The following is a 17,345-nucleotide window of genomic DNA, read 5'->3' on the forward strand; positions in this document are numbered from 1 at the left end:
AGTATATCTAGCCTGCCTCTGTAAATCACACTCATTATAGTGGTTGATGATATTTTTCAAGCTTGAACAATAAATGTCATAATTTTGAGTAAAATTACTAACACCACACTATGAAAATGTTCAACTACAAGTAAAGTTCTGCAATAAAAACCTTATTTATGTTAAAAAAAAAAAAAAAAAAGATATTTTGTCTGAACAATACTAAAGTAAACTGTATTATGAGGTAAAATTCCTTTCTACTAGATATGATTTCATTATATTTAGGCCACTGAATGTCACTGGACTAGTCTCCTGGAGCAACCAAATGGAACAAAGCTGCAGATGAAGTATACAAAAATAATAGTGATAAGAAAACCTTATCAGTAACACTTTCGCTGTTTTTCCAGTTACAGTATTTGCGGTGATAAAGGTCTGTTGTATTTTTGTTTGGTTAAATAAATACATAGCAGGGGAGTTCAGAAGTTTGACTAACATCTGCTCCTTTTTGTTCTCATTGTTCTGACTTCCTGTAACTGACTGGATTTTTATCACCAGTTTTAATTATTTATTAATCCTTTCATGCATAAATCAAGATTTTTTTTTGTGTGGTTTTTTTTTTTCTCTTAAGGCATGAAAAAAACACTGCGACTGAATTTTTTTTATGAACCTATTTTTCATGGAATTACAAAAATATCCACTCAGCTGGACACCATGTGTTTAAGTTTTGAAGCAAATAAACATGTATTTACTGATATACTGTGCGAAAACTATGAATGAAATATTTTAAAATGCTGCTTAATCTGATGTTTTGTCACATTTTAACATACTCTAATATAAGTTATTACTTTATGGAGATAATATAAAAAAAAAACCTTTTTGTTTAAAAAAAAAAACAACAACTGTTAATTACAGTCTCATAATAATAACAAGGGATTGATTTACTCTCAAACATGTTCCTGCAGATCAAATTTATCTAGAACAGCAAACTTACACTACTAGTATGAATTACAATGTATGGGATGATGCATTTAAGCGTCCACTGTGTTGGCTGATATGGAACTAAAACAACAAAATGAATATACAAGAGAACAGCTGGAGAATAACTGTCTACTGTAGTGAACACTATGCATGAAAGGGTTAATGCAAAAACAAAACCTGCAGCATCTGGATTTCCATCATTGTTCCACACGATGATGGAAATCCCTTCATGCAGTTTGTTGTCAAGTGGTTCCTCTGATCATGGTGTTGAAATGTGATATAAGGTGTGGGTTCAGGGTAGTCATGAACCTGCAGGAGTCTGCGTGGTTTCAAAGAGAGTGGGTTATGTAGAGCGTGTGACTGCATAAATAAACCATGGTGAGCTGACACCTCTGGGTGCTGGTTTAGGAGGGGGACATGAGGACTCACTGTTGACGACACAGACCCAAAAAAAAAAAAAAAGAAGAAAAAAAAAGGTGGAAGTGAAAGTGTGACAATTCAAAAACAGTCACACTCTCACACAATACTCAGAGATGAATCAGTTGAAGACAGTTCTCAACATTGCCAACAAACAGGCCAACCTTGGTTTTGGTTTGGTGGCCCTGCTGACCGCCGGAGGAGAGCAGCTCTTCTCCTCGGTGGTCTTCAAATGCCCCTGCAATGACTGGAACTTTGAGTACGGCATGGTGTTTCTGCTGGTCCCCGCTCTGGCGCTGCTGCTCATGGGCTTCATCTTGAGTAAAAAGACCTGGAAGCTGGTGACGGGTCTGTGTGTGCGCAGAAGCAGCCTGTGCCGTTGGAACAAGGTGACATCCTGCGCGTCCATCCTGCTCCAGATCGGTGCCACTGCGCTCGTTGCGCCCTCCAGCTGGATAGCGGTGGCTCTGCTCAACGGGAACTACTTTGAATGCGCAATGACCGGGACCAATGTGAGCCTGTTCAACAACCACCTGTGTGGGGTGAAGACCACGCAGGCTGAGTGTCAGACTGAGCTGTACAAGTTCCCCTGTGGAAAGTCAGACAAAGTGTCCACTGCCGGCAGAGAGGAGGTCATGCAGAACCTCCGAGCAGAGTCCCAGGTCAGTGGAGTTCACTGTTATTACTGTCAGAAAGGGGGTCCATAAAAATACCACTATGGGCCCCACTTTAGTTCTGCAAATCCTACACTGTAAAAAAATATATCCTGTTGTTTTTACAGAAAAAAACTGGCAGCTGTGGTTTCCAGAACACTACTGTAAAAAACACATCCAACTGTAAACATATTTGCGGAGTAACATGTAGATTTAACATTTGAAACATGTAGATTTAACATTTTAAATATGTATGTTTAACATTTGAAACATGTAGATTTAACATTTTAACTAGAAGCACTCGGAGAGCGCAGACCTCCGCCAAGGCTGATCAGTGCCCCTCCACCCCCCCCCCCCCCCACGCCAAGGAGGTTATGTTTTTGCCAGGGTTTGTTTGTTTGTTTGCTTGTTTGTTTGTTTGTCTGTCTGTCTGTCTGTCTGTCTGTTTGTCTGTCCGTTGGTGTGCAACATAACTCAAAAAGTTATGGACAGATTTTGATGAAATTTTCTTCTTCTTTCTTAAATTTCTTATGACTCTCAGTTTCCTTTCATTCACATATCTGCACAGTCTATGTACATAGTTTATACTTACACCCATCTGTACACATTCATATGTATATAAAGGAACACACTCACAACAAAGACATGAATGAGGAAGTCATACAAGAAGAACCAGAGAGCTAATTTGAAGCCGGTCCAGGGAGGCTCACACCACCATGGTCAACCAAGTCCAGAGAGGGCAGAATGTCTATGAAGGGGCCCCAGATTTTTACATTTAATACTTTTTTAATGATAACATTATTACTAGATTTTATTCTAGTTTGCAAAAAAACAAAACAAACAAAAGTAATGCAAAGAAACAACTGTTTATTAGTACCTTGTGAACATTCTTCTAACATTCTTTCTTTGAACATTCTTACAGATTAATAATTTCATAAAAATGAAATGACTGATCTACTATTTTCTAGGGCCCCAGTGAGTCATGGGCCTTAGAATCAACATCACCTTTCTTCCATTACAGCATGTATTGCATATAGGATGTTATAAACAAATATGAAAAAACTAAAGACACAGTTCTGAGTGACTGTCTGCTTTTTCCACCTTCCAGAGTTAAAAGTGTTGAACATTCTAAAGATGTCCATTGGTTTAGGGGGAGGAAATGTTGAGAATTAAACACAGCTTTCCTGAATTTCTTAATACTGATACAGAAAATGCAGAAGTTATCAGTACATGTTGTAAATGTGTTTATTTAGGCTCCACAAAGCAGGAATTCCAAAAGTTTTGATCTTAAGACCCAAAAAATATGTCTGTTATCTTCTTGAGAGCCATTATACGGAGGTGCCTCAAAAAATTTGACCAGAATTTAGTATTTAAACCTATAATTGATCAAATTTTTGCATTAAAATACAATATATAAAATCAACTAAGCCTAAGGTTTGCTGTTCTAACCCTTATGGATCCATCTAATTTACTACCTTCTAAATTATACTGGAATAAAATCATAATACATTAATATTTTTAATTTTTTTTCTGAATTAATCTCTCAAACCACTTCAGATCTCCTCAAAACTATCAAAATTGTAATCATTTTCAGAATATTAAATATTAAAAAAAACAACACAGGTAAAGGTGACCTCTGATTTTTGCACATTTCTGTTTTTTGTGTTTCTATTCTATATCAAATGCAAAGCACTATTCTAATGCTGTACTAATTTTATTAAATGTAATGTGCAGATCATTTAGTCTCAGATCAGTAGCAGCATACCCCCTTGAAATATAAGTTAAATACATCACTTCATTCATAAATATTATGTCTGACTAAATGTTTATGTCCGATGACAGCGTTTATTGTTGTTTCACTGAGAGACAACTGTGTGTATAGAAAGTAACCTGTCCTATAGCTGTTATAATCCATTTGTTGTGTTTATTCTAACCACAGATCCTGGGTTGGCTGCTCATCGCTTCCATCATGCTGTGCAACCTGGTGTTCGCCTGCGTGGCTCGTTGCACGTCACCGATCAGCTACCTGCAGCTCAAGTTCTGGAGGGTTTATGATCAGGAGGAGAGCACCCTCCTGGACAAATATACAGCAGAACATGCCAAGGAGCTCGCCGACAGAAACGTGAAGAGCTTCTTCCAAATGAAGCCTCCAAAAGACTTTGTTACTCCCTCCAACAAGGACTGGGAGAAAATCTCTTCACTCTTTAAGTTCTACACCAAAGACCATTACTACAGCACTCTGCACCAGCATGTGGAGTGCTGTGAGGAAACCGATGATGGAATGATGAGGCTGGGGTCTGTCAGGTCATCTGATATTTCTCCTGAGGCCCCTCCTATGTTTAATTTGGCGGATGGTGTTAGTGTGGCAATATAGTACACTTATGGAAGTGCCCTTAATGTATACATTATCGAGGTTTCATGTGAGAAAAAAACTGATGGAAACAGTAAGATCTGGAAAAAAATGTTCTGAATTATACAAAAAAGTAAGGTAGCAGCCTGAAGTGGTTTTGCATTTGCTGTTTTCAAATCAATTGTGACATACTGAATGTTAACCATTAGCTGTTTGCTCTGTTCTCCCAGATGTTCACATATCTGGTTGTGCAACAGGAAATGTGGAATCATGAGAACTTGGAATTGTTATTTGGTCTCCTCCATGATAGAAAATATTACAGCCTTTTCAGATGGAATACAGCAACAGCATGTCTTCTACCCTGTTTATTAGATCCTTGAATAACGCCTGCCAGGACTCTGGCATTTTCGGAAATTTGTCGCGATGTGCATTTTGGGAAGCAGAGCTCCACGCAGCTACATTATGGCCACAGCAGCAACAAACACGGAAAGGGCTTCATTGCCTCTTGCTACTGCAGCTCTGTGGAGCTCCGCTTCCCACAATGCACGTCGTGACAAATTTCCAAAAATGCCAGAGTGACATACTGACTCTGTTTGTAAACAAATGGATTGTTTATGGTGGAGTACACTTTGAAATTGTTCACCGTCAGGGAAGAGATTCAGGTGCGTAATCACGGAAAGACTTATGGATTCGTGATACTTAGGCTATGACTCTGGTTTTACAGATTTGATGAAAGATTAGTGATGAAAGTCATATGCAGCTTTAAGTTAAAGTATTAAGGAGGAACTAGTTAGTTTGTCTGTTCTGTTGTATAGATTTACCAATCACAAATTAAATTAGCACCCAATGCTGTAAATAACTACAGTCTGCTATGTTTGGTTGCAAGGGTTGGATTGACACTGGTGTCTGATTTTAGCCCAAAGCTGACCCAGATAGCTGGAGCAGTTTTGGTGACACTGGCTCTATTGGTGGATCTATTTAAGTTTAATTTTGTGTTACTCTATTTTTATGTAGTGTGTCTAAAAACTGCCCATACATAAAAACTATATTTCACCAGGTGAAATCTATTAATGACCAGCAATGAAAGAATGTAACTTATTAGATTAACAAGTGAATTTTCTGTGAGTGTTTTGTACATTGTTTTTCTCTTTCTTTGCTTTTTTTTTTTTTTTTTTTTAATCAAATTCAGAATGATCCCAGTCTCTTACATACACTGTGACATGTTGCTTTGGCTCCTTCAACCAGTTAAGACAACTCTTGTGATAAAGGTCTATTTTTTTTTTTTTTTTCGTTTTAAATGGGAGATAAGTCCAGGGCAGGGAAGTTCACATTTCGTCTTTTGTTGTTTTAGTGACATCTGTTTCTTTTAGTTTTCCCTGTTGCCTGCCTCTTATTTGCTGCTACTGACTGGATTTTTAAAAACATTTTTAAAAACGTATTAAAAATATGTCACTTTACACCATTTCAATGTGATTTTTATGTTGGTCTACTGTCCCACAGTGAGCTGGGTTCTAACAGTATTGATGTGCCATCAGAGCCCTGTTTCCACAAACAAAAAATGGATAATAAATAGAGCTTCAGTAACAATATTTATGTGAACAATTTTTGTGTTGTTTTTTTCTGTCTGACATTTTTTAAGAGTACTGTACACATACTCACAGAACTGGAGTTAAATTCCGTAACTAGTATTTTCCATGAATGTGTACACTGCACAGCATGGTCAACATGATGTAAGTCTCTCCATTTCACCACACTGCATTTCGTCAAAAAATAGATGGTGTATAAGGTCATTTTTCATCACCCAAAGCATGAAGAGTATAACTTTAGTAACACCGATTTACAGTAAAAATATCAACTTGTTGTTAACCATATTAGTTAGAGTTTATTACCAAAAGACACAGATAATCAGAATCATTATTTTGGGTTGATGATTATGTCTCTGTGTATGATCACCATTGCCTGTCACATGTCCCAGATAGTGACAGAATGTCCTATCTTCTGATTTTTAAGAGATTATATCTCTTAAGACCACATACACTTCAGCTCAAAAAGGACTTATGCTCATAACAATATGTTCCAAATGTGGGTTATGCATTGCATTACCAGTTTCCTGTAAAATGCAATCAAGAGTGTTTTAAGTTAAGTGGCTGCTGTTGTGGAGGTGGAGCCGAGAAACCACTGAGAGGATGTGATCACTTCCTCACTCACTACTCGCCTGATACTGACTGTGTCTGTTTATTTCTACAACAATGGTATGTTCTCTATAAAATGTTTCAGTGGAATGAATTAAGGTTCGATTCAGCATGGCTTAAAATTGTATGTTTTCCTTGTCTTGTTTGCATGTTTAATCAACATTTATTAAAAATATGGTGTGTTTTATGAGTGTGCATGTGCTTGTGCAGAGACTTGTTTACTGCATATGGTGAATACATGTGCATGAAGAGAAACAACAGGATATAAATCCTCCAAACTGAAGCCATCTAATATTACAGACAAGCAAAGAAAACACACAAAAACTGCATGATATTATGCAGATATTTCTAAAAAAAAAAAAAAAAATTCAACTCACACAAAATGTTCTTTGTTGACCAGAATCTCTATTTTAGAGTTAACTGAAAGAGGTTGAATGCATCTTCTGGATGCTCAGTGCTTGACAAATAAAGCTTCTATTCTATTCTATTCTATTCTATTCTATTCTATTCTATTCTTTTTAAAGCAGGAAGTGGTTTACATTGTTTTTCAAGATACCTCTTGAATTTCTCATATATATTTTTTAAATACCAAATGACTAGCTCAAATATGTTCAACTTTAGACCTCAGTCATGACACATCTGTCTGCTAAAACAGAGTTCAGTCTGTCTACTAAAGAAGAAAATCATTTATCAATATTACCAAGGGAAGGGTACTGTTCAAAAAGTGTCAACACCAGCTTCCTAAACAATTCAGTTATACATTAAACAAACAATGAGGTTTAAATTAAGCTTTCAGCTTCATAAAATAAAGAGTGAACCTATTTATGGGAACTCAAAGCTGCCTTTTAACTTAATATCAATACTAAAAGTTTATGAAAACTGTTGTAATGCACTGCATGCAAAGACACTGATACGATTTACTCCATAAGCTCTGAAGTTTGGTATCAAAAGAGAATACATTCTAATATTAAAGAAATTGATTATCCTGAACTGTTCTCTTTAAACAATGTCATTACACATGGCATTACTGCCATTATGTAATACCAATGGAAAACAACTATGTTAAATAGAAAAATAATATATGGCAATTACAAATCAGGCAGTCCATGAACACATACATTATAGAAAGGAATTGGTAATCAAGTATCATCTCCAGCATCTTCTTCTATCTGTCTCATCCTAATTAATAAAAATATATTAATTTTATTAGTAGTCATAACATTAATTTGCTATTAATTTTGAGGATGAAGATCTATGTTTGAGTTATTTTTCTTTTTTTCTTCTAACCTTCCACTCTTTGGAACTTTTACCACAGATTATTGGTTATACTTGGAATGGAAGAAATGTGTGGCCTTAATGTAGAAATAAAACTTCATTTTCTTTATGAAAAGTACAGGGTATAGTTTTTCTTAAACATCATCCAGGACGAGGGTTAAAAGGTTCGAAATAAAAGCTTAAAAGGTAATAATGCCCTATATAACCACTAATATTATAAATGACAATAAAGAATGTTTAATTGCTTGTATCAGTCAGTTTCTGAGTCTCATATGAACATGTTCCAACCACTGATGACTATTATACAAAGGTACCTCAACATATGTTATGAGTCAGTGTTGGCCTTTGGAATCATATGCTACTCAAAATTTTATTCATTACAGACCATAATAATAATGATAAACTTTATTGCAGACACAGGTCCATAAACCATAAGCACACAACATACAGGATAAATAAAATAAAAATAAAAATAAAAATAAAAATAAAAATAAAAATAAAAATAAAAATAAAAATAAAAAGATTAAAAAATAAATAAATAAATAAATAAAATAAATAAACACAGTTGGTGTTTTAATACAGCCGAAAAGTCTAAGTGAGAAAGAGAGAGAGAGAGAGAGAGAGAGAGAGAGAGAGAGAGAGAGAGAGAGAAAGGGTGTGGCAATGGTGGAGCAAGGTAGGAAGAGAGAGAGTGGAACGAGCGAAACGAAAGTGAAGTGAGTCGTGTGTATCTATTGTTCCAAAAAGACAAAGAAACACATCCATACATTAGCACAACCTTCAAATAACGCTGTCCAATACTGTCAGATAGTTTATCCATCCATTCATTTTCTGAACCACTTAGTCCTCGTGAGGGTCATGGTGGTGCTGGAACCAAACCCAGTTACCTATGGGTGAAGGCAGGGTACACCCTAGATATGTCACAGGTAACTGCAGGGCTAACCATCAGCTAGTCCAGAAGGTAAACAAAACTACCTTAACTTTGGTAATTTTTAAAATTAATAATAATATAAATAAATGATAAAATCTGCAGTAAAATGAATGTCCAGGAGTGGATGGATGCAACAGGGGGACTATCTCCAGAAACCCCCATGTTAAAATGTTAAAATGGACTTTACTGCAGCAATAAACATGTTTACAGCCTGGTGGAAAAAAAAAAAAAAAAAACAGCTTTATTTATTGTTAATCTCGTTGTGACAACTGCACATCAGATGCCAAGTTGGACATTCAAAGCTCTTGTTTATTGATTTTCTTTTTTATCTCCAGGCAGTTTTACTGTAGTTGCATTGAAGGATTTATGTTACATGGAAAACACAGGATTATGTCATGAAGTTTACTGCTACTTAACTACAATACTATTATGACTTAGGTGAACTAGCTGAAGTTAGCATTAATATGTACTGAATCATATGGAATGTCAAGTAGCCTGCAAAAGCTTAGCTTAGTTATCCAATAGTAGTGTGATTTGTAATTTTACACCTTTGACCTCAAATGTGTGTTAACAGTTAATAAGTAGCTGAAATTACTTGGTGTGTATTACACTGATAGTGAATGTGGTATGTTTTTGTTAAGTTTCCGTTTCATCTCTTGCTCTTCTCCAACTCCACCCACTTGTTTCCATAAACCAGTTCTGTTTATATACAAAAGAGGATTAGGGCCACTGGAAAAAAATAAAAATAAAAATGAAGGTCCAGTAAATATTTGTATTATTATTCTGAGAAAAAAGTCAGAATTCTGAGTTTAAGGTCAGAATTCTGAGAAAAAGTCAGAATTCTGAGAAAAAAAAAGTCAGAATTCTGAGATTAAAGTCAGAATTCTGACTTTTTTCTCAGAATGATAATACAAAAAATATATATCGGACCTGAATTTAATTGATTAATTTTTTTACAGTGGTCCTGATCCTCTTCTGTAATATTACACATAATCTGAAGTGCAATATTTTCTCACTTCAGTGTTTAGCATGTACCTAAACCACAACTTAAACTACACCAAACCTGCCTCAAATGTTGCCCTGACTCTAACTTCTAAAGGTCAATGGTGGCTCGGACGATGTTACAGGGAAACTAAACTAAATGGAACTAAAATGACTAAGTGGAAATATTGTAGTTTAACAGTGCTTTTCTAAACCATCTCTATCTTTTATATAAAATAAGTTATAAAAACAGCAGAATGAACATGTAAATTCAAAGGGATCTCTTCACTGGTTCATAAAGAAGAAAAAACACCACATGCATTTTCAGTTCCTTGGGTGTTTTAAAACATTTTTGGTATGAAACTGGGTCAGTGTCTGTTTCCATTGACAACTATGAAACCAGATAAACCAGACTGGTTCAAAGTCTCCTCGCTGTAGTAAACACTGCTGTATATATGTCAGGAATGTATATAAATGGTAAGAGAAGCGCAGACAGGTTGTAACACATTACCGCTGGGGCTTCCCTGGCAGTGCAGAAGGGACTTTCCTGTAGAGACAGAGAATTAGTGAAAAAAAAGAGGCAGTGGGTGTAGAGGAGTGGCAGACTGACTGAGGGAGGAGCGTGAAGGAGGAAAGACAGGGAGGCAGGCAAAGGGAGGGGCAAAAACAGGCTTGGCAGATGTGTTTTTGTCTTCAGCTGTGTGAGAGGGAATGACTTAAAGCTGCAGTCAGTAATTTGACTTTTTACTTTGCTCTTGTTTCATTTAAATTCATTTCTTTTAAAGTGTGGTGGAAAACTCCCAGCTGAGACCATGGATAGCTTCCAGACTGTCCTACGCTTCTTCATGAACCAGAAAGCCACAATTGGCTACAGTTTCATGGCTCTTCTGACAATTGGAGGGGAACGAGTTTTTTCCATGGTCTCCTTCCAATGTCCCTGCAACCATGATCAGAACTTTGCCTACGGAATCACTTTCCTGCTGGGTCCGGCTGCAGTGTTGCTGGTCTTGGGTCTGTTCTTCAGCACCAGGTTGTGGAGGCTTTACACCGGATGCTGCCTGAATCCCTTAAAGCTTTGCCCCCGTGGGAACTGCTTCGGCTGCCTCAGAGTGTTCCTGAAGATCTTCAGTGGGGCCTGCGTGGCTCCTATTATGTGGCTCTGCGTGGCTCTTCTAAATGGGACCTTTTATGAGTGTGCTGTCAGCGGCCTTGATGATAACCTAGTGGTGGACCTGTTTTGCAAAAACAAGACCGAGAAGTGTCGGAAGGAGCTGGCCCGGGTCCCTTGTGAACGCTCCACGCTGCCCAAAGATGAGAGTGTGGAGCTGCTGATGATGTTCAGAGCTCAGTCACAGGTAAGAGGCAAACACTGGTGGAATGCATTTACTCAAATGAAAGGTACTTGTACAATGAAGATTCCCATATTCTGCCACTTCATACTTATATTCCATGATCTCTTAAAGGCAAAGGCAAAAATGTATTGTTCCCTCTACTACATTCTTCTAGTAGGTTTAGTTCCTTTTACAGTTTTGTAGAGATGGGCCCTCACAAGAAAGCAACACCACAAGTATATGATGATTTTAGATAAATTAGTGTTGGTTAAACTCCCACCAGCATCTAAAGAAATTAGAACCAACTCAACCTTCAACATGTACAGCAGTAAAATGAACCAAAAACATCTCACAGGAACTTCACAAGAACAGTTTTTACTTCTCATTCTTTGAGTACATTTTGCCAGAAATACTTCACTTGGAATGTGGAATGTGTATTGGTAATGCAAAGTAAGTAAAATACCCAGAGTTGCGAGACGTTCAAATCTAAAGGCTTCAACAGTCAAGGAATTGGATGTAAAATCTAAGACATGGTATAAACCTGCAAAATGCGAAGTACTAGGTCTAGTGTTTTTTTCTACAGCAATAGCCAAGAGATATTTTTTTAACTTAAGTCTTTGACAAAAATGTTTATAATTGCATAAACACTGGGCGGAAAAAATCAAAACAATTGGAAGCAGCAAAGCTTGTGAAAACCAAATCTGGTCATGACTGTTTACATAATGAATGCAGATCAAGGACTGCATCAGGACACTGTTGTGGTAAAAACTGGTAAAAAACCATCAGACTCCTGGACTTGTATCGGTCTCCACCCTAAGACCTAATCCCAAAACCCTTCCGTGACATCGCCTGTGCAGCTGTGTTGAAGTGTACGCCTTCATGCTCGTTTTAAATTGTACAAAAAAAAAGGAACTGGACACAAACTGGAAGCAAACCACCACATTATAGAGTTTCAGTATTTTTCAGTGACTTGGATTTACGACTGTTTAAAACCATTATGAATGCAACTGTCCTTTTGTTAGGACTTCTGTTCATACTTGCAAACAATTATGAAGGAGTGTTTTCTTGCACAAGATCTAGCAGGCCTCAAATTTCTGTGCTGTTCTCAAGCCAGATTGTAAAAATGCACTTAACAGAAAATATTTTAACTTAATTAACTTGTTAAATCAAAGGTTTTGTGTGTAACTGGGTTTAGATGAGGTTCAACATGAGCCATGACTTTGGGATGGTAGTTCAGGAAAATCTCAGTAGATCAGCAGTTTCAGACCAGTCCATCTGGCACCACATAGTATTACTAATTTAATTCTTCATATAAATTCCTTTAGAGGATACATTAGCAAGCAAATTACCAATTGTAAGCCTAATTCATTGTATTAAGCCAATAATTTAAAAGTATAGACATTTGATTTTGCATATGTTGTTAATATACCTGACATTAGTGGTGAAAATAACACTTTCAGGGTCGTTTTTGAGATGAGACGCTTCATTAGTATCATCAAAAACTGGGATCTGCAACATTCCTAATTTCCTAACTACCTGAATCCTTAGTGTTCTTTCTGGTGAATCGTTATGTTGAAAACAGCTCTTTTAGTCATAATAATACTTTAATAGAGCCCTAAAATCACTTCTAACCAACCAGTATTTTCTATGTGGATTGTTGTCTTATTATTAACGTATTTATCTTCAACAAATGTAAAGGCCTGATTTACATATATATAATTTGTTTTCTTCTTTGCTGTTATAAGCAATTTATGTTGTCCTGTATCTGGCTTGTCTGTTGAAAACTCTTTGCCATTTCTCAGGAGGGGTGGATGCTTTTAGTCTGTTAATGATTGTGTTGTGTACACATTCATGCATTATAAATAACAGTAATGAAGGTTAGGCTATTAAGACATAACTGTCACTGTCACATACATAGGCTACTGTAGATGATAAAATACAGAAGACTGAATAAGTTCTTCAATTCATTTCTTCTAAGCGAATTCACTGTCTTGTTGGATTTTGTGGATTCAGAGTAAGCATCATTTCATCTCATTCCTCCAGATCCTGGGTTGGTGCGTCATCATAATTGCCTCTGTTGTGGGCCTCTGCGGTACCTGCTACACAAACTGCAGATCCAAGGTGAGCTACTTGCAGCTCACATTCTGGAAACGTTATGTGGAGAAAGAGAAGGAGCGCTTTGATGCCTTTGCATTAGATTACGCCACCAAACTGGCTGAGAGGAACCTCCAGAGCTTCTTTGAAAACAAGGATCCTGAACCTTTCCCCTTCCCAAACCACAAGGCATGGGAGGAGATCTCTGCACTGTACACCTTCTCCAGGAGCGAGCAGTATTACAGCACCCTGCAGCGGTACGTGGAGAAGACAGACAGGGACTTCACGCCAGAGAAGAGACCCGTCATGGACTTAGAGCATGGCATTGAGATGAACTAAAGGCTGCATTTTATTGGAGAATAAAACTGACATTCAGTGAACAGACACACTGGTGCCCTGTCCCCCATGCCAGTAAAGCTAAGCCTTTTTGTGTATAAGTATGACTCAGGAAATGCTGACCACGCTGCCTGCACTCTGACAAAGCACAGAAGTATCTCCATAATGCAACTGAACAGCACTTAGTGAAGGGCACAACCACTGTCGGTGTTTCTTAAAGTCAAGGGAAGAGCATTTTCAGCTTCATGCAATATTACCCAAGCTCCCAAATATTACCAGTGTTGTGCAAGTTACTTCTAAACTGTAATCCATTACAGATTACTTGTTACTGTTATTTAAAAGTAACTCCTTACCTTACATTTTTACTGTCTCAGAATGGTAATGCATTACATGACTCCTATATTACTTTTGAGTTACATACAGACTCTAATCATTAATGGCAGTAGAACCCCCCGCCCCCCCGCCCCCCAAACAAGAGATAGGAGAACCTTTGGATGTATAAATTTGTGCCCCTAAGTACATGTGGACGGATAACTCAGTAAGTAACGCTACGGTCTACGATGTTTTAAAAACAGCAGGAATGCTTGCATTTTTTTCAACATTTTACACATTCAAACAGGGGGCATGGCACCGAGGACACTGGTACATAAATCCAGAATTGATAAAGAACTCTAAATAATCATAGAACTACATTGTCGTTGCTGATCACAGGGATCATGCTAACTAAGCAGGGTGAGGGTCAGTAATGAGCATACGTCCATGTGGACAGTGTACTGTTTACTGCCATCTTCACCCATTGGCTGAACACCAACAGGAAATAGAACTTTCCCAAGACATTTTTGATTCCTTAAGGTCCTATGGTCTTGCTGGGGTTTTTTTTTATTAGAGCAATTAAATTATGGTCAAGAAGTGTGTTGCAACTCAAACACTATTGAACATGTACCTACTAAAATATTACTAAAAATTGATTAGTAATACCTCACATTACAAAAAGTAATCTGTTACTGTAATGCATTACTTCTGTAACACATTACTCCCAACACTGAATATTACTAACAATAAGTTTTGCTACATTTACACTTCAGTATCCACACTACTCTGGTGTTTTAACCTCCCTGAAAACACTTTTGGAAACACTGCTAACCCTGTTTCAGTTTAGAAACTCCAGACAAAAAGAAATGATAATGCAGTCGCTTGAATTTGCTGTCTTTCTGCTTCCTGATTTGTCTCCTTCACTCAGCCTTCTCCGGGATTAAATAAGACATCAGCTTTCAGTACTGTTAATTCAGCATGGGTAATGATATACATGCTTTTTGGTCTTTTTCCTTAAGCAGCTGTTAGGCAGTTAAGTGAATTTGTTTCACACTACTACTGATTACATTCACTTTTAAGTAAAATGTTCTTAAGCAAAATATGACAATTCTCTTTTCCATCAGCTCCCCTTGCTGTGAGATATGTGTTTGGATAATTTCAGAAATTTTGCTGAAACACTTGATGAAGTCATTAAGTAGTATTTTCTTCTCTAATTTTTTATACTATTGTCACTCCAAATGTGCAATAACATCTACATTCCAGCTGCAGGAAGTACTGTAGTCTACTCTATGATGGACCCAACTTGGAAGGAAGGATCCTTGACTTTGAGAAACACCTTACATTATAGTTCTTGTTTACCTCTGTTATTTTGCTTGAGGCTGTGCAACACTAACTTTTATTCTGAATGTTCTTTGTTTTGGAGTAAGTAAATATTAACTTCTCTAACCAATTTGATAAATGTAACTTTAATCGCATTCAGGGCCAAACTGGGGGCACTATATTTTGTAGATTTTTTTGAGAAGGATATTTTTTTTTCCCCAACTTGGGATGTTTGCATTCTGAAAAAAAATTTGATAAGTTTTTGAAAAAGGAAAGCAGAACAAAACCTTTGATTTTTATGGATCTGACCCTAAATATACAGTAGAGGTCAAAAGTTTTGACAGTGGCACATACTGTTTTCTTAAATGTGACTAATTAATTCTTGTATTTAAATGCTTCCTTGAGTGTACCTTAGAAATATATGCAAACGCTGAAGCAGAAAAGTTGTGCGACTATTAAAATGTCTGAGAAGAATCATTATTTTATCAGTATATAATACATGTGGACATGCAACACACACTGAAATTAACCCTCTGCATTTAACCCATCACTAGCTGAACATGCAGGACCACACCACACACTGCAGACTATAGGAGCAGTCTGACATTACAGCCTTGGGAACAAATGGGGGGTTAAGTGCTTTGATCCAAGGCACATGAACCAACAACTTGGGAATTGAACCAGCAACACAAGCTGCCACTCCAACTTTCTAGGCTTTGGCTGCCCCAAAGCAAAGAGGCATTGGCTAAAACTGTAATTGTTTGTCTTTGGCCTGTACCTCACACTTCAAGTGTCATGAAAATTAGAAGCATTGTTTTTGTGTGGTCCTGATGACACACTGACAGACAATACTGAAAACTCAACCTTCTTTGCAGACATAATAAGGTGTAGCCAGTTATTATGTGAACAGGAATAATAAAAACAAAGCTACTATAGTCACATAAAAAACATAAAGATTCATGATGCTAAAACTAAATAAAGGCAGATTTTTTTGGTTTTTATCATTGTTTTTTTTTTTGTTTTTTTCACACCAAAGGCATGGTGGTGAAAATTTCAGATTTGAGGTTGATATTTGTTGGAGATGATGAATCACACATTGGCCCAATCCCAATTCACACCTTGGCCCTATCCCTTGAAATAGAGTTGCAAGGGTTAGGGGTTGAAATGGGACAACCCTTCCAGACCTGTTACGTCATCAGCAGTCATCGATGCTGCTATAAAAAGATGCGACAACTTTGTTTGCGAAAGAATTCTCCATGCCGTCAGCAGCTGTAACCATCTCTGTTGCATGGGCTTTCGGCACCTTTTTGCGGCTATCAACTATAAACCACAGAAACGCGATCTATAACACTTTGAAACGGCATTAGATGGTCGATCAAATGATTAACTTATTTACGAAGAAAATACGTACATTTTGTGTGTCTTTCATCACACTGCTGCACTTTTTTGCTATATTTACATCCATCTTGCCAATGATTACACATAATTATGGGAGATTTCTCATACCCCAAGCAGCCCTTCCCCTCTGACTCATCGAGAATTGGGACAACCCTACCCCTTCACATGAACACACAAAACTTAGGGATAGGGGTAAGGGGGAGGGCCAAGGGGTGAATTTTGATTCGGCCATTGCCTATAGTAAAATACATATCTGGTCTGTATCCTGACAAGCACACCGTGACAAGACTAAATTTAATGGTTACAAATGGCCAATAGATCTTTTTGACAGCTGACATTTTGACTTGTTACAGCAGGAAAAACATATGTTACAAGAAGTAGATAAATCATGTCTCTGTTCTACTGAAAGCTACTCCAGAGAGATGTCAGGTATAAAACCAAGGCCATGAAACTGATGCATCTAAATAGAATGCAGTCAAGAAAAAAAACAACAACAACAAAAGTCTAAAGGTACTTGTTAGAGAATATTCACAATGTAAGAGAAAGAAAATCCAACATCTACCTCTTTTTCTGGATCCATCCACAAAGTTAATGGATTTGTCCATCTAAAATAGCCGCTTATTTTATTTTATTTGATTGAGTTACAAACCAACTTGAATTTCCCTGATGGGTTGAATAAAGGGGAAACCTGAATGTTATATGTTGAGTCTGTCCTCTTTTGCTCTTGTGACATCTATTAGAACAACTACTGCTGGAAAGGAGGCAAATATTATATTATTTAGTGTTGCAAACCCTGAT

General features: G+C 37.1%; 2 protein-coding genes across 2 annotated transcripts; both read left to right on the plus strand.

The window, feature by feature from the left end:
• The first annotated feature begins 1,388 nt into the window (after positions 1–1,388).
• Positions 1,389–4,896, plus strand: calhm6 (calcium homeostasis modulator family member 6). Its single transcript, XM_030158475.1, has 2 exons — positions 1,389–2,036; positions 3,967–4,896. Exons 1-2 carry the CDS (start codon positions 1,491–1,493, stop codon positions 4,399–4,401), a joined length of 981 nt encoding a protein of 326 aa, XP_030014335.1. The 5' UTR covers positions 1,389–1,490; the 3' UTR covers positions 4,402–4,896.
• A 5,559-nt stretch (positions 4,897–10,455) lies between these two features.
• Positions 10,456–13,557, plus strand: calhm5.1 (calcium homeostasis modulator family member 5, tandem duplicate 1). Its single transcript, XM_030157083.1, has 2 exons — positions 10,456–11,111; positions 13,131–13,557. Exons 1-2 carry the CDS (start codon positions 10,569–10,571, stop codon positions 13,518–13,520), a joined length of 933 nt encoding a protein of 310 aa, XP_030012943.1. The 5' UTR covers positions 10,456–10,568; the 3' UTR covers positions 13,521–13,557.
• Positions 13,558–17,345: the final 3,788 nt, after the last annotated feature.

The sequence above is a fragment of the Sphaeramia orbicularis genome, chromosome 16, assembly GCF_902148855.1.
Source record: "Sphaeramia orbicularis chromosome 16, fSphaOr1.1, whole genome shotgun sequence".
Lineage (NCBI taxonomy): Eukaryota > Metazoa > Chordata > Actinopteri > Kurtiformes > Apogonidae > Sphaeramia > Sphaeramia orbicularis.